The sequence below is a fragment of the Pyrgilauda ruficollis genome, unplaced genomic scaffold, assembly GCF_017590135.1.
Source record: "Pyrgilauda ruficollis isolate IOZ18807 unplaced genomic scaffold, ASM1759013v1 scaffold16, whole genome shotgun sequence".
Taxonomy (NCBI): domain Eukaryota; kingdom Metazoa; phylum Chordata; class Aves; order Passeriformes; family Passeridae; genus Pyrgilauda; species Pyrgilauda ruficollis.
In genome coordinates, this window is record NW_024514764.1 from 13949412 (window position 1) to 13971216 (window position 21805).

General features: G+C 49.3%; 2 protein-coding genes across 5 annotated transcripts; one reads left to right on the forward strand and one right to left on the reverse strand.

Moving 5' to 3' along the window:
• Nucleotides 1-215: 215 nt before the first annotated feature.
• VRK3 (VRK serine/threonine kinase 3) lies at nucleotides 216-8899 on the forward strand. 3 transcript variants are annotated; one of them, XM_041462437.1, is made up of 12 exons: nucleotides 216-346; nucleotides 421-764; nucleotides 2188-2260; nucleotides 3872-3983; nucleotides 4701-4780; nucleotides 5243-5345; nucleotides 5689-5781; nucleotides 5970-6102; nucleotides 6855-6975; nucleotides 7270-7328; nucleotides 7894-8043; nucleotides 8596-8899. In XM_041462437.1, the coding sequence occupies exons 1-11, from the start codon at nucleotides 246-248 to the stop codon at nucleotides 8040-8042; spliced, it is 1368 nt and encodes a 455-aa protein (XP_041318371.1). In that variant the 5' UTR covers nucleotides 216-245; the 3' UTR covers nucleotide 8043; nucleotides 8596-8899. The 3 variants fall into 3 exon arrangements, with proteins under 3 accessions (XP_041318371.1, XP_041318372.1, XP_041318373.1); XM_041462438.1 differs by having other exon boundaries at nucleotides 3917-3983; XM_041462439.1 differs by having other exon boundaries at nucleotides 2188-2240; nucleotides 3917-3983; nucleotides 4696-4780.
• A 234-nt stretch (nucleotides 8900-9133) lies between these two features.
• Nucleotides 9134-21441, reverse strand: CCNF (cyclin F). 2 transcript variants are annotated; one of them, XM_041462436.1, is made up of 18 exons: nucleotides 21249-21441; nucleotides 19664-19818; nucleotides 19139-19245; nucleotides 18354-18421; nucleotides 17702-17895; nucleotides 17304-17357; nucleotides 16661-16765; nucleotides 16031-16108; nucleotides 15490-15641; nucleotides 14581-14745; nucleotides 13594-13717; nucleotides 13067-13247; nucleotides 12065-12152; nucleotides 11625-11724; nucleotides 11211-11341; nucleotides 10858-11027; nucleotides 10692-10779; nucleotides 10087-10312 (listed from the first exon to the last, which is right to left on the reverse strand). In XM_041462436.1, exons 1-18 carry the CDS (start codon nucleotides 21259-21261, stop codon nucleotides 10234-10236), a joined length of 2052 nt encoding a protein of 683 aa, XP_041318370.1. In that variant the 5' UTR covers nucleotides 21262-21441; the 3' UTR covers nucleotides 10087-10233. The 2 variants fall into 2 exon arrangements, with proteins under 2 accessions (XP_041318369.1, XP_041318370.1); XM_041462435.1 differs by lacking the exon at nucleotides 10692-10779 and having other exon boundaries at nucleotides 9134-10312.
• Nucleotides 21442-21805: the final 364 nt, after the last annotated feature.

Sequence of the window (21805 nt, forward strand, 5' to 3'; positions counted from 1 at the left end):
GGTATTCCCTCACAAGTGCGGTGTTCCCTCAGAAGCCCGCGTGTCCCCTCAGAAGTCCCCGTGTCCCCTCAGATCCCCGGTGTTCGCTCCCAGTCCCCGTATCCCTTCAGATGCCAATGTCCCCTGAGGCCCCCGATCGTCTACGGCAGCTCCGCTGTCCCGCCCGGCCGAGGCGCGGCCCGGCGGGCGCCTGCGCCGTGGCGGTGGTGGCGCGGCGGGCGGGCCCGGGCTGCTGCGGCGGGGCCATGTCGGGCAGGAGGGTGCGCGGGCGGCGCGGGACGGGGGCAGGGACACGGACACAGACACCGGACCGGCCACGGGCGGAGCTGTCCGGCGGCTCCCCTAGGTGCTGGGGGCGGCGGGAGCGGGGCGGTGGTAGCGGCGCGGCGGACGGGCTCTGACGCTGTCCGTGTCCCGCAGGCCCGACCGGTTCTGCCCTCAGTGCGGGCTCGCCGTGGAGCCCGCGTTCCGCTTCTGCCCGGCTTGCGGCGGGAGGCTGCCCGCGCCGCCCGAGGAGCACACCGAGCTCGCAGCGCGGGCCCCCAGCCCGCCGCCGGCCCCGAGCCCGCCGCCGGCCCCCAGCCCCGCCACCTCCCCCTCCCTACGGGCGGCCGCGGCCCGGCTGGGGCCCCGCTCGCCCCGCAAGCCCCGGCCCGGCCCGGCCGCGCCGCTCCCGGCGGACACGGTGCTGACGGACCAGGGCGGGCGGCAGTGGAGGCTGGTGCGGCTGCTGGAACAGGGCGGCTGCGGGCTGGTGTACGAAGGTACTGTGGGGCCCGCGGCGGGCAGAGGGAACCGGGGAGAGAGGGGCGGGGGTCCCCGGCTCTGGCTTCGGTGACAGCTGTCGGGACATCCCGAAACCCCCAGAGGCCGCGGAGTGGGTGACACTGCGGTGTCGCCGGGCTGGCGGTGACCCGCAGGCTTGCAGGATCCGTCATTCATACAATATTCTGAGCTGGAAGAGATCCACAAGTACTCGGGAGTCCAGCTCCTGGCCCTGCACAGACACCCCAACAATCCCACCCTGGGCATCCCTGGCAGCGCTGTCCAAACACTCCTGGAGCTCTGGCAGCCTCGGGGCTGTGCCCATTCCCTGGGGAGCCTGGGCAGTGCTCAGGAACCTTTTCCTGATATCCAGCCTAAACCTGCCCTGGCACAGCTCCAGCTGTTCCTCACTGGGCATCTGCTTGTCAGCCACTCTGCCACCAGCATAATACCAAGCAGAGGCCACGCTGCTCTGTTATTATGGAATGTCCGTTGGGGCCACACTTCCTCTTTCTGTTCTTTTAGGTCCAAAAACTATTTGCTGGCACGGTACAGGAGTTCTTGTGCTGTAGTTGGTGTCAGTACCCACTAAATGTCAATTCTCAGCGTGTTTTGGGGCCAAAGAAAGCAACCACACCACACAGGCTGCTTCTCAGCCATTTAGTAAATGCTGATCTTTTCAGTCTAGTTGTAAACTTCCAAAGGGGAGTTTTTGATCTTCTCTCATTAATTTGGAAACTGTTCAGGAGGAATTTTTTCCGTTACTGAGTTTGCCTGATTTGGTTTTACTTTCTTTTTTATTATTCAAGCTGTTGCATAACAAAGTATGAGCATCCATCTATGTTTAAAAAAAAATGTGATAAAAAGGAAAACCAATAGTGGAGAGTGCTTTCATAGATGTCAGTTTTAGGTGATGAGCAACAGGTGACCTGTGGATAGCACTTGCTCTAAGAGCATGAGAAGAGGAACTGCCCTGAGCCAAGTCATGGGTGCAAATCCTTTTGGAGAAGGGAAACCACATACAACATCCATACAGAGCAGAGGGACTTGGCGTCCCTTACAGATTTATCAAACCATGGAGTGAGCTGGAGGGAGTGCTCAGCAAATGAATTTGGGGATGCCTTTGAGATTCTACTAATGATCTATTCTTTACATACCCCTCAAAGCCCCCCCATACTGTAGCCCTGCCCAGATGCTTCTGTGACTTAAGCAGAACTGCACTGCATGTCAGGGTGCTGAGCTCCTGGAGCAAGGTAAGAATTATTTTGTAGTGATCTGGGAAGGCGCTGTCACAGAGGATGCTTTGCAAAGCTCAAGGGAAAGAAGCAGAGGATGAGTTAATCCAGCTGCACAGGCTGCCTTTAATGATGCACAACCTCTTTTCCATGCTCCTGTAACCACATCTGTTCCATCCTTCCACAGCGCAGTCAGCATCTGGAACCTCTCCTCAAAAGCAAAGCTACTCCCTCAAACTTGTGAGTTTTGATCTGTTTGGGTAAGGAATAGTGCATAGAGTACTGTGTCCTGACCTGTTTGGCTGAGAGTATATGAGGAATTGGGAGAGAGCTGTCAGAGAGGCCCCTGCTAACTTAGGAGATGGATCTAACCTCCTGAGGGTGTTGTGCTGGGATTTCAGTTGGCTTTTCTGCTAAAGGTATGAAGAAAATGGATATGAGAATTAAAAAACCCCCAAAGCCTTAATCATAGAAGGCTGCTGCTTTGATTGACCAGGCTCAGGAACCTGCAGAACCGAACTTGGTGGTATGAGGTAGAGATCTTGATTTGGGAATGTCAGACCAACTTTTCTCCTCTGTGGCAGGCGTGCACACACCCTGCTGAAGTCTGGGGAAACTGGAGAGGTTGGAATTTGGTGCTGTGCTGAGGCAGTGTGAGAGCCAGCATGGAGACACTATGTAAAGCCAGAGCGCACTTTGAATTCAAATAGGAATTATAGTTGGAGTTCCAAGCCAGCTTTCCAGGTGCTTGTCAATATCTTGGGTTCTCCAGAAATGTGTTATTTCCAGTAACGGCTGTTCTGTCGTGGAAATTCAGTCGATTGATGTTCAGTGGCTCACGAACCAGAGCTGAAAGACTGTGTTCTTGTCTACTGTGGCTCTTGGGGATTGCTGGTCTGTAGGAGGGCCAGTGCTGACTGATGGCTTTGTGGGGCTCTTGCATGCACTTGGGTAATCCCTCTGCCTTTGTCAGAGGAGACATGTAAGAGGATGGAGAAGGAATACAGTGTGGATGAGAAAAATCTGCTAAGTGCCACAAAACTAGAACCAGTTGGTGGGAAACTGTAATCACTTCTGTAGGCAACACTCCCAACTTCTCTGGTTTTCTTTTGGCTGCTTGGTGGTCTGCTCAGCACTGTGGAGTGTGATATGGCACATGAGAACATTTTGGCTTTGGGGTCTGATGACCCACATGGGCTCACAGGCAAGATGCAGAGTGAAATACCCTCTGGGACACAGTCTGTTGTCTGCAGCCTGGTGTTCCTCCAGCTATCTTTGATACCAGTTTTGTATCAAACCAGGTAGAATAACACTACTGCTTTCTCCCATGCAGGACAGCAACTGTCCTGAGTTAGTGTTGAATAGCTAGTGTGTGTAGGCAAACACAGACATTCTGAGTGGGAACTGTGTGCAGTTGAGGTCACTTGATGACAGCAATACCTCACATGTTACTAATACAGACTTTCCTGTCTCACTTTCTGACAGCTGGAATAAATGTTACAGCTCTCTGTAGAGACTTGTGTGTTTGTAGAAATGCCCTCATCCCTGCTGTGGCTAAGAAGGTCACCCTTGGCTCCCATTAACGTAACAGCTGTGGGACCAGAGCTGTCTTCATGGTGTGCCTGGGCTGCACTGCCTGACTATTGTTAACCCTCAGGCAGCTGTAAATGGGCTGCTGGAAAGTCCCAACCTGAGATGGCCCCTCTCCTATTCTGTGCTGATAGTCAGAGTTGATGTGGTTGTTAGGGGCAGCATTAAATAGGGAACCAGGACACCTGAGCTCTGCTCTCAGCTCTGTTAGTTGATCTTTGCTTTCTTTAAAGTGAGTAGTTAAGGTCTTATAGCAATCTTACCCAAGTTTCCCTTTCCAGCAGGATGTGTGTGGCTGAAGTAACGCTCCTCCCTGTTCCCTTTAGGATGCCAAAGATGGGAGGATCTACAATGAACAGAATTTCTTCCAGCGAGCTGCAAAAGCAGGCACAGGTTGGTGCTTCTTATGAGGGCAAGGACTGAGGATAACTGGCATTTCCCTCTCATCAGTTATGTGAATCTCTTGGAAGGCCAAGCTAGGATAAATTAATCCCCTGCTTGGTTAGTGCCAGAGTGCTGAGGAGTTCGGTCATTGCCAGTTCTCCCAGCAGTCTGTGTGCTGTAGGACAGTACAGTGTGAGCACAGCTTTCTTGTGCTCCTCACTGTGTCTGGGAGCTGTCCAGCCCTGCAGCCTGTCTCACCTTGGCTCACTCTCCTGTCCCTCTTCCATGGATGGTTCTATCAGCAGCTCTCTGGTATCAACTCCATTGATCTCACAACTTGAGCAAGAACAAAGCTGCCCAGAGAATGTAGGCAGGAGGGATGGAAGAATTTATGTCAAATCTACACTTCTGGGAGAAGTGTAAAAATCCCTCACCCTCTCTCTCTCTCCCCTCTACTTGTTTTACCCAGCCCTGTAGAAATCCCATGCCATAGCCTGCTCTGATATTCCCAGAGTCTTCCCTGCTCCATTCTTGCTCTACAGTGCTATATTCATTGACATGCCAATGCACACATCAGACTGGAATTTTGGGGACAGAGTCAGGATGAGAGGCCACTGTCAGCTCTCCAGGGCAGAGCAGACCTTCAGAGGAGGAGCATCCCTAACTCCTTCCTCCTGGAGCTCCTCAGCAGCCTCTGCTGCACTGTCCTCTTCTCTTGTAGTGCAGAAGTGGAAGAAGTGGCATTCCGTGCCGCTGCTGGGCATCCCCAACTGTGTTGGCTTTGGACTGCATGCAGACAGCTACAGGTGAGGTGACTGAGCTCTTGGGCTGTCTGAGCATCTCTGGCTTTCCCTCTCCTCTGCCTGCTGTCCACTAGTCCTTTTGTCTTTGCTCCCTGGGCTCCTGACCTTATGCACTGCTCCTATCATGTCTTAAATGGTTTGCCTCTCATTACTTTGTTTCCTTCAGTCCTTATGTTGCTGGTGAAGTTACTGCTTTTGCTGCTGCTGCCCTTCAGGCTGGGGACACCTTATTTTGGTCCTTGACACAACACAGAGGGGAGGGAGATTCAGGCTGTGTGTCTGCAACACATGATGAGCACACCTGTCTCCTTTATAAGAAGTTTTCTCTCATCAAAAATCAAGGAAGTGTTTGCCCAGGTCAGCTTGGAGTTGAAGTGGGGTCCAGTGGATCACTTGGCAAGTGTCTGTTTCAGGGTCTCCAAACCAGGTAGGTACTGCCATGTGCAAAGCCCTTTTCTCCTGCAGGTTTTTGGTGTTCTCTGATTTGGGGCGATCTCTTCAGTCTGTCCTGAGCGATGGCCTGCACCTGCTGAGGGAGAAGGCAGCTTTTCAGATTGCAATTCGTGTGGTATGTGGAGAACCAATCCTTCCCAAGGGACTTTTTCAGAAAAGACTTCTAACTTCCTTCTGGATCTCCCAGAAGTGTTTTAAAGCTGCTCCAGGGGCTTGGGTGGGGTCTCCAAACTTGCTGTAAACTTCAGTAGCATCTTTTGAGCACTGTGTCACTTTGAAGGAATTTGGGATAAGAAGAATGAGAAAAACTTGACCTTTGAACTTGAAGGCTGTGAGATAGTGTGTTTTTAGTGCTCATCCACATGGCTGCAGGGAGCTGGGGAAGGTCCAGCTCAGTGATAGCCAGGGTGCTGCAGGAGCCTGCATGGATCTGATATGCTCCCCCTGTTTATTCCCAGCTAGACTGCCTGGAGTACATTCATGAGAATGAGTATGTGCATGGGGACATCACTGCTGAGAACATCTATTTGAACCCAGCAGACCTCACACAGGTAGGGAGCAGGAGCAGTGCTGCCAGGGAAGGGCACTGAAGGTGGGATTGTGACTTGGGATAAGGCAGCCTCCAGGTCCCTGCCTTAGGCAGGGCAGCAGAGCAGGCTGGACAGTGCTCAAGCAGGAGCTGTGGGGCAGCCCTGGGGGCTGCTCTGCACTCAGGTGGGTGCTGTGTGCTGCCCTGCAGGTGACCCTCGCTGGCTACGGCTTCGCGTTCCGCTACTGCCCCGGGGGAAAGCACGTGGCTCGGCGCGAGGGCAGCAGAACCCCTCACGAGGGCACCGTGGAATTCATCAGCCTGGACAGCCACAAGGGCACAGGTTTGTGGGTTTGACACATGATGGGGCTGCTCCTGTGGTGGTGCTCCCTGGAGCTCAGGCTCTGTGCTGGCATTGCTGGCACTGCTGCTTTCCAGGCATTCACATGCACTAGGAACCAGGTTCCTCTTTGGGCTGTTCACTCCTGCCTCCTGATGGCTGCTGTGTTGGGACTTGCCAGGTCATTCAGTGATTGCAGCAGGGATGTTCCTGCTCCATCTGGAGCCTTGGCTGCTGCAGGCGTGTGGGGAATAGAAAACAGAGCCCTTCGTGCTGGCTTAGCAGGGATCTGTTTCAAGCCAGACTGGATCCCTGCCCAAAACAGACTTGCAGCAGGCTCTGCTCTGACCTTGAAGCAATGAGAGCTGGAAAGGCATAGAATCATAGAAGCACTTTTGTTGGAAAAGACCTTTAAGATCATTGAGTCCAGCTGTAAACCCAGCACTGCCAAGGTCACCACTAACCCAAGTTTCCAAGTGCCACATCTACATGGCTTCTAAATCCCTCCAGGGATGGAGACTCCACACTATCCTGGGCAGCCTGTATCAAATTCTGTCCTTCTCCTGGTTGGGATGTGACTGCTCTTTCACAGTGTTCAGGAAATCTTCCTTGAGATGCTGGGAGGTGATTCCTGAACTATGTTAGCAAGCTCCCAGGAGTATTGATACCCCAGAGCACACCCTCATGAAGCTCCTGAATTTCTTTACTTCTGCCCCTTCATGAGTGACGTGTGAATGTCTCGTGTTTCCCATCAGGACCATCTCGACGGAGTGACTTGGAATCTCTGGGCTACTGTCTTCTGAAATGGCTCTGTGGCATTTTGCCTTGGTCTGATGAGCTGGACAAAATAAAAGCTGTGGTGGAACAGAAAGAAAGGTAGGAGAAATCATCTATTCTTCTGGGAAATGCTCAGCAGAAAGCAGTGATGGGGGTTTGTGACTGAAATCCTCAGGTCACAATACACTGTTGGGATGTGGTAAATCCCACAGCCAAGTCTAAGCCTGGTCACAGGGTGTTTGGTGAACCCCAAGGTCTGCTTCATCCAGAACACAGCCAGCTGAATTCAGACTTTTGGGGATTTTTTTTTTGTCCCTGTTGTCACAGCCAGGTGCTCAGGTGCCTGGCTCCATTGCTTCTCCTTCTGACAGGATTCTGTGCTGACTATTCCAGGTACAGAAAGGATGTGAGATGCCTTCTCCAACTATGCTTCAGGCAGAGATCCATTCCAGGTATGGGCTTGCTCTCAGTGGCAATGAGACTCAGGGATGGAGGATTGATTGTACTTGAAGCCAGAACTTCCTCTGTGCTGGAGTGCTGGTCCAGAATGGCTTCCAGTGGTGATGTTGACCAAGCATTGCATGAACTGCCTGGCAGGCTGGGAACAAATCCCTTGTTTTCTGTACAGAAGAATGAGGGCTGCTTTCCATGATCTGCCTTCATGAACCTTGCTGAAGAGTCAGCTGTGCTGGTGGGTTTAGAAATGAAATATCTGGGGCTAGAAGACACTTCCCATCCCATTTTGTTGCCCAGAGAAGCTGTGGCTGTCCCATGCCTGAAAAGTGTTCAGGGGGTGGAAGAAGATGGGCTTCAAGGTCCCTTCCAACCCAAACCACTTGGTGATTCTATTTTATTGTATAATTCAGTCATTCTTTGAGCTTTGTATTAGCCTTGGTTTTCCTCTCTGCAGCTGCCTGGGGCGGGGTGGGTGAGCTGGCTGCAGGACAAGCAGCCTGAAATGGCCATTTGGCAGCTGGAGTTTGTGTGCTGCTCCAATACGAGTCCCTTTCCTTGCAGATGCCCTGGAGAACTACCTGGAGCAGGTGATGGCACTGGAGTATGAGGAGAAGCCTGACTACACAGCCCTGCGGCAGCTCTTTGGGAAGCCACTGGAAAAGATGAAAGCTTCAGCTTACGACTCCGTGGATGTCCGAGTGGTGCCCTGAGGTGAGTGCTGGCACCTCCTGTGTGTGCTCTGTGCTGCCACAGGCAGGTGAGGACAGAGCAGGCTGGGCTGTGACATCTCAGCAGCTGAAACCAACCTGCTCCTCCTGACATGTCACTGCCTATTGAAACCAGTCCAGTGCTACACAAAGCCAGGCTTAGCCTGTGTTTCCTCAAGTTTTTCTGGAGATACTTGTCTATGAAGGGATACGAGGGTTAATAAAGCAAATGCTGAATGGGCTGTGGGGTTGCAGACTCAAGCCATCTGGTAATTTTATCTTTTTTTAAGTCTGAAGTGCTAGCTTGTAGTTTTTGCTTTTCTCTCTCAGAAAGCAGCCTGTAGTTCTGGTTTTAGTGCCCAGGTGCTATTTTAGTCATGAGGCACCTCAAAGAGTGAGGCTTCATACAGAGCCAGATCTCATTTTAGTGCAGGGCTGCATCAGCCAAGGCTCTGCATCCAGCAACAGCAGCACAAAGTCAGCTCTTCAGCTAATTTCCTCCTCCTGGGAAGGAATTAAACTAATTCATCTTCCCCTTTTCTGCTTTTTTTTTCAGATCAAGGAAGAGTTCAGAGCTTTCTGCAGTGAGGCCTTTCCCAGATATATTTTCACTTTTACCAGTTTTAGAATGACAGGTTTTTATAAGAGTTTTCTTCCCACGTTAATGTGACCCAGTGCTGAAGTTTGAGCTGCTGCTGTACCAAATTAATGTGAAAAGACTCCTGCATGGGAGATCAGGGGAAGCAGTAGCTGGAGAACTGGAGTGGAGCCACTGTGAGCCAGGAAAACTAAATCAGGGATTTTCTCTTTTGAATGAGAGTGGCAGTACATGGTTTTGTAATAAACTTTGTGGACAAGTACCCAAGGCTGCTGTTCTTTATTTGGCAGATTCAAGGCCTTTCTGGAGCTGCTGTAGGGTTGTGAGGGTGATTTGAGCCCTGAGCTCCTTGTGAGATTTGTGTAAATAGCCTTCAGGCAGCGCCACTGCAACCTAACCATCAGAAAACTCAGCTCAGAGCTAAACCCTGACCTCATCCCAGCAGTTCTCCAGGCCTCAGGCCAGGGAATGAGGGAAAGGAAAACCAGGATCCATCTCTACTAACAAAACAATTTTATAAAAAAAACAGTCAATAAACACTCACTACACTGTGTGTAGCTGAACAGTTGCCAATGCCACAATAAATTCTAAACAGTCCTGGAGTCCAGTTCCAGTGTTAGCTTCAGTGACATCTTTTTGAAGTGTTGTACCTTGGTATTCCAATTCCTATGTGTTAAGGCACAGAAGGATTTTTCAGGTAAGGAAAACATGGCAACAAGAGAAGAGACAAATGGAGTTTAAACCATGTGAGAGGTAGGTGAGAGAGCAGCTCAGACCTGCAGTGAGCCTTCATTTACCTCTGGGGTTTTTAATAAAAACCTTGTGTCAGTGCAGCAAATGCCATAGACAAGAAGAGGGGAGCTGAGAGAGACCTGGACAGAGTAAAAAGGCAGCACAACCTCAAAATAGGTCTTTCAAGTGGAAGATTCAAGCATAGTGTTACATTCAGAAACTTGAGAACCAATGTAAATTCATTTCATTCATAGTGCCAGGCCTCAGAGAAAGCAAGGGACAGGACAGTTCTATTTTCACTAATAGGGATGATAAAACTGGGCTATGAATTTCACAGAGAGAGCAGAACCTTAGCAGAGAATCAGTCAATAGGGGATACATAAAAAGGCAGCTGTGAATGGAGGAAATAGCCCAGCTGTACAAGATAAACAAGGTTCAAGAGAAGGTATTTTGGAGGTATTTACAATTATTCACTATCATCCCTGTATGACTGCAACAGAAATACAGTTTCTAGAAATCCTGGTAAAGTTAAAAGCATTAAGAAATCAGAGGCTTAAGAAGGCCAAGTTCAGCCTTTCTTCAGTGTGTTCTGCCATGTTTTTTCTTTTGACTTGCCTCCTGTGCAGGTAATGGGGCTGGCAGGGCTCCCCGTTCACGGAATTGCCGTGGGGCAGTGCTGAGGTAGGTTTGGGAGGAGCTCCAGGGCTGCCTTCAACAGAAGATGTAGGACTGGCAGTGTTGACAGAAGAGTAGCCTGAGCTCCCCTCTGGGTTGGGATTCCTTGGGGTGAGATATGCCCCTGGCAGCTCCCCCTCCCTGTGGAGTGCCCCAGAGCCATCCCACTCCCCAGGCAGACTGTCCTCATCACTGGAGTCCTGGCCACAGTGCTCCGCAGGGTCCAGGTACAGCACCGTCACATCCAGGATCCCACTGGGGCTGGTCACTGCAGGATGGGAAAAGAGAAACCTTAGTTTGTCCCCATCCAGAACCAAGCAGGCACTCAGCACAGAGTAAAATAGTAAAAAGCCAAGCAAGAGTCAGCCTTCTGTCTGCTTACACCTGGAAGGCAGGGCACTGAGTTCACCCTCTATTCACACAGCATCTTTTCTTCCCTCAGACTATTTGAACAGGTACTAAGAGCTGTTAGCAAATGAGCAGCCACGCCCAGGGTCAGCAAAACCCAACAGCTAATAAGTGTTTCTAAGACAGTGGCTTATTCATCACATTTGGTGCACTGAAAACAGCCTGACTTTCAATCACTGAGCAAACACAAAACCCCTCATCATGTTCTGAAGCAGTGCAGAGAAAGAACAGATAGATACCTCTGAGAGAGTTTAACAATTATAACCACAGGGGGAGGGGAAGAGTTTTTCCACCTGGTCTTCAGCTGAAAGTTTAGGCATCTGGTGCCTGAGAAACAGTTTTAAGCAAAAATGAAAATAGAGGTTTAATCTTCTTGGCTGCTTTTTATAAGAATAAACTGCTCACCATCTCCCTCTCGCTCGCCTTCGCTTTCCTGATCACCTTCATAACCAGAGCAGGAATCTAAACTCCAGTCAAGGAAGTTGTCCAGCAGACTTTCTTCCTGGGAGGACAACTCTGCTGTGGGTGTAGTCACAAAGCTGCCTCTGTCATCCTGAATGCTGTCTTCCCTCCTCCTGTAGCAAAACACCCCCAGAAATCACATGTTAAAAACCAAGTCTTTTCCAGCTCTTTTAGTAGGTGTGTCAGGTGGTGACAGGAAAATGGATTGTATTTAGGAGTGAAAACTTGGGGTACCAGAGAGGAGGAAAGGCTCTGGCTGATCTTCAGAGCTGCTGACAGCCATGAGTTATACTCACCTTTTAGCTCTCTTTCCAGAGGGAGAGCTGAGGAAAGTCTGAATTTCCACTACGTTCCTGTGCAAGGGACTCGGCTCTGGGTCCTTCTGTTTCACACCCAACAATGAGCAGAGCTGGCTGTAACTCATAACCTAAAATATTAAATAAATAAATAAATGAATGAATAGGTTTAAAAAAATCAAAGCACCTGTAAGAATTAGACCATGAGATTCTTATGAGAACTAAATAGCCAGTGGGACACTACTTTCTAGGAGAAATCTGTCCCAGTGAGTTCTTCCCACAGGCACTCAAACATCAGTTAAGAGTCCCTGCAATTCAATTTTTAAACTCTCACTTTATTCACACAGCCTGCCATGGGACAGCAGCTCTGCTCTGGGTGTCAGCCAGCAGCAGATGCAGCCACAGCTCACCCACCTGTTCTTTGCCGATTTCCTCATAGCGCTCATCTTCAAAACGCTGTTTTACTGCCATGAGGGACACCTGCCTGTAATCCTTTGGGACATCATCATGGAAGCTGGAAAGAAAGATTGATTCTATGAAACAGTATTAAGAAAACCTGCCAAGTCAGGTAATTTTCCCCTGTTGCTCAGCGCTGTGCTAAGGAAGCTGGTGTTTCAGCGACTTCACTGGGACACCTGGTGGCTTCTAAGCACGTGAGCATCTAATTCTTTTTCTGTCCCTGTTTTCTGTGACCCAGGGCCAGACCAGCTGGCAGAAACAACAGTTGTCCTTGAACTGGACCTTAGTGCCTTGTGGCAGGAGAGCAAGGCAGCTAACCAAAGGCCCTTACTTCACTGGGAAGGGCTGCAATCTAAGTACTCATGTGTCCCCTCAAAGAGTCCCAAAACCATTACCACTTTTGGTGGAGGATCAGCACACAGGGCAAGAGGTCTTCTTGAGAGAAACCAGTGCACTCAGACAGCTGGCTGGTCCAGGGGTGTGCTGGAGAAGAGAGTACATATTAATATATTGAATTACATATTCATGAAGTGTAGTAGTTCTGTAGTGAGTCAGCTTTTTTTTTTTTTTTTTTTTTTAAATAAGATAAGGATCATGATATTTGCAAGCTTATATGTGTCCACAGTTCGTTCAAGTTCACAGCTGGCTTTAAGGATAGGTTTATCTACCAAACTAATGTTAAGCCTAACAGTAGAAATCTTCAGTCTCATTTAAATCCAAAGCTTGCATAGTCTGATGCTAATGCTCTAGTTCATCACTGCTATTAAGAGGTAAAATAGAATCACAGAATCATGGAATGGTTTTGGGTTGGAAGGGACTTCAAAGCCCATTTCATCCCACACCCTGCCTTGGACAGGGACACTGTCCACTATCCCAGCTTGCTCCAAACCTTATCCAACCTGGCTGTGGACACCTTCAGGGATCCAGAGGCAACCACAGCTTCTCTGGGCACCCTGTGCCAGGGCCTGCCCACTCTCACAAGAAAAAAATTCCATCCCAATATCCCATCTAACCCTGTCCTCTGGCAGTGGGAAGCCATTTCCTGTCTCTCTAGGCCCTGGTAAATAAACTCTGTCCATGTCCCTTGTCAGCTCCATTCAGGTACTGGAAGGCCACAGTTAGGTCACCCTGAAGCTTTTCTTCTCCAGGCTGAACAATCCCAATTCTCCCAGCCTCTCCTCATCTGGGTTGTCGAATACAACCAAATAGACTGAACTCAGCTCTTCATTCTGACTTCTTATACCTGTCCCCCTCTTCTCCACCCTTCTCTCCACCTCCCCCAGCCAAGTGATTGGGACATCTTGCCTAAAGACAAACTAGCACCCAAAAACCCCCAAAAAGTCTCCCTAGAAAGAGAAGGCAGACTAGCAGTCTGTGCTTGAGGTAAGATGGGTTACCTTGCCCATGCAGGATCTTGGCCAGCAGCAGTGCAGCAGCAGCCAGCCGGGCTGGGGAATACATGCTGAGGCTCGTGTTCAGGAGGGACAGCTCACAGATGAAGCTGTAAAGGTGAAGAGTTCTTCTCTCCAGCGAGACAATGCTTGACAGAACTTCTTTGTAGTCCAAAATGGTGGGTATCTAATGCAGAAAGGAGAACAGAGGTTGGAAATACAAGACCAGCACAAAGTGTTTAGAACAGCTGTTTCCAGGTGCTGGGTTTTATTTGTCTGGGGCTTTTTTGTTTAATTACTACACTGACATTGATGCATTCTCCAGTGATAGAATAAATGGCCTCTTAAAACTGAAGTTTTAATCTCAACAGAAGGCAGAGGGTTCTGTATCTGCATGCTCTGAGACATGCACAGGCTCCACAGTTGATTGAGAACACTGACCTAAACCCCCAACTCATTAGATAGGAACTGCTACAGCCTGACTTGAGCAGCAGCCCAAGGGGGGGAATATTCCATCCACTTTCCAAACTCACCCTTATCTTTCCTTCTAAGGCAGAAATGATCTCGCCCATCATTCTGACCAACTCTTCATATTTGTAGGAGTTGTCTGTCAGCCACACAGCTTCCCGAATCGTCAGCATCTCTTTGCTGATGAAACTGTAATGTTAAATAAGTTAGCCCCAGCAGAAAGGGAATTTGTGCACTTAGAGCAGATAACTGCACCCACAGTGACCAGAGTCAAACAACTTCCCAAGGTATTTCCCAGGTAGACCAGCAAAGAAAGAATTGCAGCTGTTTATTTCACCTGGAAGATGGAACCACCTACTACAACATTCCTAATTTGGAATGTTCCTACTAATACAGAAGAAATTCTTGGCTGTGTGAGTGGTGAGGCCCTGGCACAGATTGCCCAGAGACACTGTGGCTGCCACTGGATCCCTGGAAGTGTCCAAGGCCAGGTTAGAGGGGCTTGGAAGCATCCTGGGATAGTGGAAGGTGTCCCTGCCCATGGCAGGGGGTGGAATGACACAATCTTTAAGGTCCCTTCTAACCCAATCCAATCTGTGATTCTCTGATCCTAATTCTTCATCTATGAAGCCTCTCCTTGGTTAAGATGCAAGATATTAAGGCAATTAACAGAGAAGGATAATGTTCCACCACACCATGCAGTTCATCTGAGTGTACAAAGCTCAACTATGGAACACTGCTGCTCTTCTTCCTTTCCAGCTTTCTCATGGTGTCAAAGACTCCAGTTGCTGATGGAATGCATTTATAGCAATCCACAACCATGATCATGTGTTTAAAAAAGAAAAAAGCCTTTAAGGAATTACCTTTTTTGCCTCATTTACAGAGTCTGTGTTTGTATGTAAACACAGTAAAACAGCAGTCAAAGTAGAGGAAATTCAAAGAGCCTTTCCAGTATTACAAGCAAGGGACAGGGTTTGGGAAGAAGTTTGAGCTGCAGGAAAGAATTTGGAAGATCATAATGACCACCTCTGCTCACCAGCCAGAATCCTCACCGTGTGCAAATGACCATGCAGGCTATTCCCAAAAGCTGGAGCCGAGCACGAGGTACAGGTCTCAGCGTCAAGTAACGGTCCACACATCCCACTGTCATGTGAAGGCACAGGCTAGAAAAGTCCTTCATGGTAGCCACTTCCACCAGCCAATCCACCAGGATATACCTGGAACAGGAAGAGAGACTTAAGAACTTGGAAAGTGGTGTCCCACACCATGACATCCAACTGGAGAATGAGCCAGGCCAAGCAGAGCAGTGACAAGTGTTCCTGAGATGCCTCCCAAGAGAAGAGCCAACTCTCACGTGGGGTTGTGGCTTCGGTGGATCCTCCTGCAGCCCTCCTGGAAAACCTGCCTGCTCCATCCCCTCCCTGCACACCAACACACCTCGGGAATAAACAGGAGGAGTTGGAGATGTGTGTGTGGTCACAGGACCATGATCCCATTGCCATTACAGAGCCACACTGGGACACCCATGTGGCTGGAATGCTGCCATGGATGGTAATGCACTTTTTTAGGAAAGCAATACCAGCAAGGGGAAGTGGTGGAGCTGCCCTACATGTGAGAGAGCAACTGGAATGTATTGAGGTCTGCATAGGGAAGGATACAGAACTCATCCATAAGGATTAAGAGGTAGCTTAATACAGGTGACACTGCTGCAAGTGTTTATTCAGGAAAAGGGAGTCAATAGGGACTTTGGACAAGGCCTGAAGTGACAGGACAAGGGAGAATGGCTTCACACTGACAGATGGCAGGGCTAGATGGGATATTGGGAAGAAATTCTTCCCTGTGAGGGTCATGAGGCCCTGGCACAGGTGGCCTAGAGAAATTGTAGAAGGATTGTAGAGATGTACTGGGAAATAGGGAACAGTTTCTGCTGTGGGGCCTCACTCCTGGATCCAAGTTCCTACCTCATTATTTCATTCATTCCTTTCTGCACAGTGAAGATGCTTTGCTTGCTGATAGGAAGGGAAGCTTGAAAGATTTGAGAAACCATTTCCCTGGAAGATTTTGCTTCTAGTCCTAGTTGGTTTCCATTCCCACAAGCTTTGGCTAAAGCTATCTGTAGTAGAGAGAACACAAAAGAAAGTATGCTTATTTTACCAAATGCAAACTAAGGCAGCAGAGGATAGTCCTCTATTTTTCCTGCTGAAAACACTGAACATAGCAAACTACTTGAAGCAGTAGTTCTTAGTTTGGTTTAAATGTTGAGCACACAGATTATTTGGGGCCAGTCCTTTAAGTCCATCAAAAGATGCATCTTTACTCCATTCTGCCACTGGTGTGCTGCAATTTCCCAAAGAAGAGAGTCTGCAGAGTAGATACAGACGTGCACATAAAAACATTACTCAGCAATGCTGATCCTGCCTTTAAAAAGAGAAATTTAAACCTACAATGGCAGCACAGAAAGGACCAAATAAAGACTGCAATACTGGGAAAGCTCAGTCTTACCTGTGCTTCCCAGCAGCCCTTAGCTGCGTAGTCTCGTAGCTTCCTGAGACTTTGAAGGTATCTGCCAGGATCTGACATCTAGAGAGGAACACAAACAGATGTAAAAACCCACAGCCTTTACACAACAAACAGAAGAATTGTAGCACCAGTATCTAGAGAAAAACACTGCCTGGAGGTACATCTATTATTTCAGCAACAAGTCTGTTTCTTGTCATAACAGAACTGTTTTTAAGAACCTTTTTTCAGTTCTTGCCCAAGGTCTCACAGGAAATGAGAGCATTCGCTCATGATTCCACAGGGACAGGTTTGGCAGATTTATTAATGACAAGGCAGAAGCCTCCTGCTCCTGCTCCCCAGAACCCTGGGATCACTGGCCAGCAGTGCCCAGGCCTTCAGCAGAGTTGGAGTAAATCAACTTCTATGGCACCTTGGCTACAACTGCTCCTAGCCTCATTTCAAACACCCAGGCAGGCACCAGAGCTCATTTCAGAGAGTTCTTAGCACCCTCCTTGTTTATGAAGAAGGTAAGCTCTGAGGAACAGCAATTGCTTTCTGAGGACATTCCTTGCACATAACAGAGATCCAGAAGTTAGTGTAAAAGTTGTCTGGAGACAAAAAATGACTACTTACAGCAGCTTTTCTGTCGTTTTCCCAAAGGAGGTAGGAGCTGATTAAACAACCCTGTTTTGATGATTCTTCAAGCATTTCAAGGGATTCTTTCTTTTTTCCTTCATCCTAAAAACCAAAGGCATATATTGGTATTCCTTCTGTCCAGACAAGTGGATGCCCCAACACTTCAGAAGCTACAGAACACTGTGCTAAAGCTACAGAGCAGAATCCATCCCTTGGGAATGCCCTTCAGCCTCTGAGGAAAGCTTCCCCATCCACTCAGTGCTGCCATTTGCAGATGCAGCCTCTGAGAGCAGTTAGTGCTTTTTCTCAGCCAGACAAATGCTTTTTGGCTTGCTTGCCACTGAAGGCTTTTTATTTTTTGTTTTGCTAGGCATTACAACTGGAAGGCTTCCTTTGAGACCTGAACATACTTCAAGCCCGTGATTCAGCCAAAATTAATTTCACCATTTGTACAATTCAATAAAGTAAGTTAATAATGTTCCTTTAAACAACCAGTAAATTAAACTCATGAGAACAGAAACTCCTGGGACCCTTGAGGAGTAAAAGAGCATCTGGCTGATTTATGTTTTTAATCAAGGTAAACAGCATTAGCATCACCAGAAAAAAACCCAAATCCAAACCTATCAGAAATACTGCTCACCTCAAAGAAATTCAAAACCTTAGCCAAGCTGTGGAGAATAGATCCTTTCTGAGCCTGAAGAAAGCATCAAAATAAAGCATTGTTAAACCACAGCAATTCTTGCTAGTAATTTCAGACTACAGTTTTGGTTTATCTTTCAATCATTCTTCCCCCTTGCTTTTCTCTATGTTTTGTTATCCCTAAGTTAGCACTGAACCTCTCTGAAGAGACAGTACAGGCCTCCAGCACCCATGATCTATCATGTGCAGTTTTGCAATAAAGTCAGTAAATGACTGAGCCACAGTCATTGAAGCTGCAAAAGCACAGGAGGCTCCTTGGGGAAACAAAAGTATTCTTTCCAAAATAATGAGACGCAGTTACTGACATAGGGTAAAGCCAAGGGCAGAAAGAAACCCGACCTTGTCAAGCTGGCACTCTGCCTTGAGACTCTCATAGACCACAGCTTTACAGCAGCTTCCAGAGAAGGACCAGGGAGGACGGATGAACAGCCAGATAAAGGGGACTGCACACACATTCAGGTGCTCTGCCAAGCTGAAGTAGTGAGATGCCTTTATTCCATTCACTTCTGCACGCCCGTGGCCCGTGATGGACACTGAACCAGAGAGAAAGCCAGGAATCAAGTGGAGTTTGTTCACAATGCCTGCCTGGCATTCAGTCAGGCCAAGACAGACAAGACTAAACCATCAGAAAAAGGCTGAACTGCCTCTGTAATTTAGAGCCTTAGAAATCAAGAAGGTTGCTAAAGAAGAAAAGTCTTACTACAGTCAGGCTTTAGGAACACATAACCTAAGCTGGGGGGTTCATTCTGAAATACCAACTGCCTTGCCAGGACCTTGTGTCAGGAGGCTCCTCCTGTCACTTGTCAGGCCCTTTTGATACATTTATCACAAGTTTGCAGAGGATAACTCCTAACCCTGAATTCCCAGGCTGTATCCTGCACCATCACTGAACACGTGGCAGCTTTGTGGCCAGTGCCTAAGCAGAGCAATGTAAAACTTCCTTGTGCTATGCCACGTTCCCCAAAATCCCAGGACAAGCTCCCACACTTACAGCCTTCGTTGTACAGGTACGCCAAGCTCAGCTTCACAGCAGCTTCAAAGTTACCACTTTCAGCAGCCCTGAAGGGCAAACAGACAAGGCACTGGGGGTTAAAATCCTTCCTAGCACCAGAATCCACAGTTTGGTCCTTGTGCCCTCAAGGACATGCATCAAAACATCAAGCCCTTGTGTTCCTCCCTCCCAAACTGATGTGCACATACTGGTCTGCCTTAAAAAGAAGTGACACTATTATTAGAAACTATTATCATGGCATTTAAAAGTGTTAAAGAAATCTCTGACACCAGTGGATCCCCTTCAAATCAGATGGATAAAAAGATGTTCACCATCATTTTGAAGCAGATTTATTCTTACCTTTTCAAACTTTGTTACTGAAATTCACCTGTTTTTCAATACACTGGTTTGCACAAGAAGTGACCAAGCCAACTTAGACTTAGAAACAGGATTATTCTCTGGAGCCCCTGACCTCACTTTTTCATTCACATGGGAGCACCAGAAAGAGGTTTTAGGGAATGTGTTAAGTTCCAATCTGGAACACTAATGCCTGTGAAAAGAAATAACTTTGGTATATGCAATAGGGCCTGCTTTGGTTAAAGAGACAGCAGTGACCAGCAGCAGCTTAGACCTGAAATCAACCCTTTTTTCATTGCCAAAGCAAGTATTTCCCCTCTTTGTACAACTCAGATCCCCCAATTACACTGAGGACTGATTAGAACAGTTAATCTTCCTTCAAACATCCTCTTCTAAAAGGCCAGACAAATTTGATGTTTAAAACTTACCTTTCAAACATCCTCAGATGGTTTGGAGATGGCCACAGGTCTTGAAAACTTGCATGTGCCCAAACACTGGAATGATTATCCACAAGGTATTTAAGATGTGAGTGCACCTGTATGGAGGGAACCCAAAACAATGATTACCAAAATAAAAGGACCAACAGAAAAACAGGTCTTTGCAATCTTATTTTAGAGAAGTAACTAATTAATCCCAAATTATGTTTAACTTGGTGCCTGCCTGATAAGCAGTAAGGCAAGAGATGCTAAACCAAACCCATTTGTTCAGCCACAGTAATCTGGCAGGACAATTTCCACAGAAAAGATACAGAAAGCAGTCAAATATTGCTGCTACTCTTAACTTGAGCAGTAAGAAGTGAAATTGTCCCTGGGATAGCAAAAATCTCAACCCTGCAGGCACTCTTTGGGTTTCTTCAGGCTCTGTGACATGAGAAGCCTGTTCTGTGTGCAGTCCATGCTCCTGGAGGCAGAGCTGAGCACTGAGCCCGGCAGAGGGGAAGCTGCAGCACTTACAGCTCTGACTGAGAGGATGTCTGCAGCAGGGAGGCCCTTCAGGATGTGAAACAGAACATCCTCGGGGAGGTTCAAGAACGTCAGGACTCGAGGCCGTTTTATTATCCTTCGCTTTGAAGGGAAAGAAAAGCATCTGGAACATCTACAGTGAACCACTGGAAAAGAAAAACACAGGACACCTCAATTAGTGACAAAACAGAGTAAGGAAAAAAGGTACTACATAGTAGTACACATGTACACAGGTGTTCACTTGCACCTCTTCACTGCAGCACAGGACACTGCAAACACATTAATCAGGAATATACAGCTCATGCTTTATAATGCCACAAGACTAAAGCACAGAACAGAAAGGACTTGCTCAAATTGGTTAATGAAGCCAGGAGAGTCAGAAGGAGTGGCTCAAGCTTAAGTGCTCTTCACCAAGAGCCCCTCTGAGCCCTGACTCCTGTGACCATGCTTAGTAGTGACAAACAGTTCAGCTGTCCCTGTTCAGTAGTAACAAATAGTTTAACTGTCACTACTGTCACTTCATCTACCTCCCCCATGCCCCAGCTTTTCCTTCTCAACTGACAGCAGTCCCTGGAACACAACCAGAGATATTAAGAAGACAACCAAACCTACTCAAGCCTATCTTCCCAAGCAGTTGCTGCCAGGGGTGCTAATGGAAGATCCATTGCCTATATCTTCTGGAGTATTATTTCAATGCAATATTTTTATATATGCACACACACATACATACATGTTTATGTATACAAAATGTACTATCCTCAGCAGTATTACTGCCATGAAAATGAAATGGACACCCAAACTGGGATGCCAGTTCAGCCTATATGAGCAGCCAAATAGGGACCAGGGGGTACATGAGCAACTCAGTGAAAACTCCATTTCTACAGACAGGAAGTGGCACAGGTTCATTTGCAATGCGTTGCTTCACAAAACCAGAGCGGTTTAGGCTGCAAGAGAACTCTGGGGGTCACCCAGTTCAACCGTCCGGCCAAGTGGGGCAGGACCACATCCAGGTGGGTTTGAGCAACTCCAAGGATGTGGATCCCACAATCGCTCTGGACAATCAAGTACCATCGTTCAGCCACCCTTACAGTAAGAAACACCTTCTCTTACTCTTGAATGGGGTTTCCTGCACAGTCCTGCGCACCTTGCAAACTCACAGACGCCCCAGATGTTATCCCACGCGCAATACACATCTTGACCCCTTGGCTTTGAGGCCAGGCGCGCTCAGGCACAGCCACCAGCCACGGGCCCCGTGGTCACAGAAGGGCTGAGGCACGGCCCCGGCGGGGAGCAGCGCACGGACAGAGCCGGTCCCGAGCCCCCGCCGGGCCGGGCCGGGCCGCACCGCCCCCGCCGCGTTTGAATTTGGGCGCGCAGCCGTCGGCCCGGCCCCCCCCCACCGGCTGTCGGCCCCGGCGATCCCTCAGCCCTGGCTCGGGATATCCCGTTAACCCCCGCCCTCAGACCTCCTCAGGAGGCGCCCGGCAGGCAGAGCCCGCTCTGGAGCCGCCCCTCAGCGCAGGAGGACCCGGCAAACAGCAGCACCCGCGGAGCCCACGGGCACATCCGCACTCACCGCCCGTCTTCATCGCGGCGCGCCCGCGGGAACTGCGCGGACGGACACAGCGCCCTGCCCGGCTCCGAGAGAGCGGCACGGCCGTAGGAGGGACCGGAGCGCGGGGGCGGGCGGGGACCACGGGGCTGACACGACACGACACGCCCCGCTCGCAGCGCGGGCGCGCCCAGTGGGCGCCGGGAGCAGCGGGAGCCCCGCCCTCCAGGCCCGCCCTCCGCGCCACTGCCCCGCCCACCGCCCGCGCGCACTTGTTTTAAACACAGCAGGCTCGGCCATTGGCCAGGAGGCCGATGAGGGTGTTGTCGTACCCGCCCCGCGTGCTGTCATTGGTCGGCGAGGATGCGAATTCGAATTGAGGCAGTTGGCGGTTCAAACCTGTGGCGCAGCAGCGCATGCGCGGTCGGCACGGCTCCCCCTGCCGTGTGGGGCGGTACAGTGAAGGGAGGGCGCAGCGCTTTCCCTCACGGTGCAGCCGCCATGTTCCTGCGGTCTCGTTATCCCGGGGCGGCGGGTGTGGGGTACAGCGGCGTCCCGGCTCCCCCGGGGGCCGGGAGTGT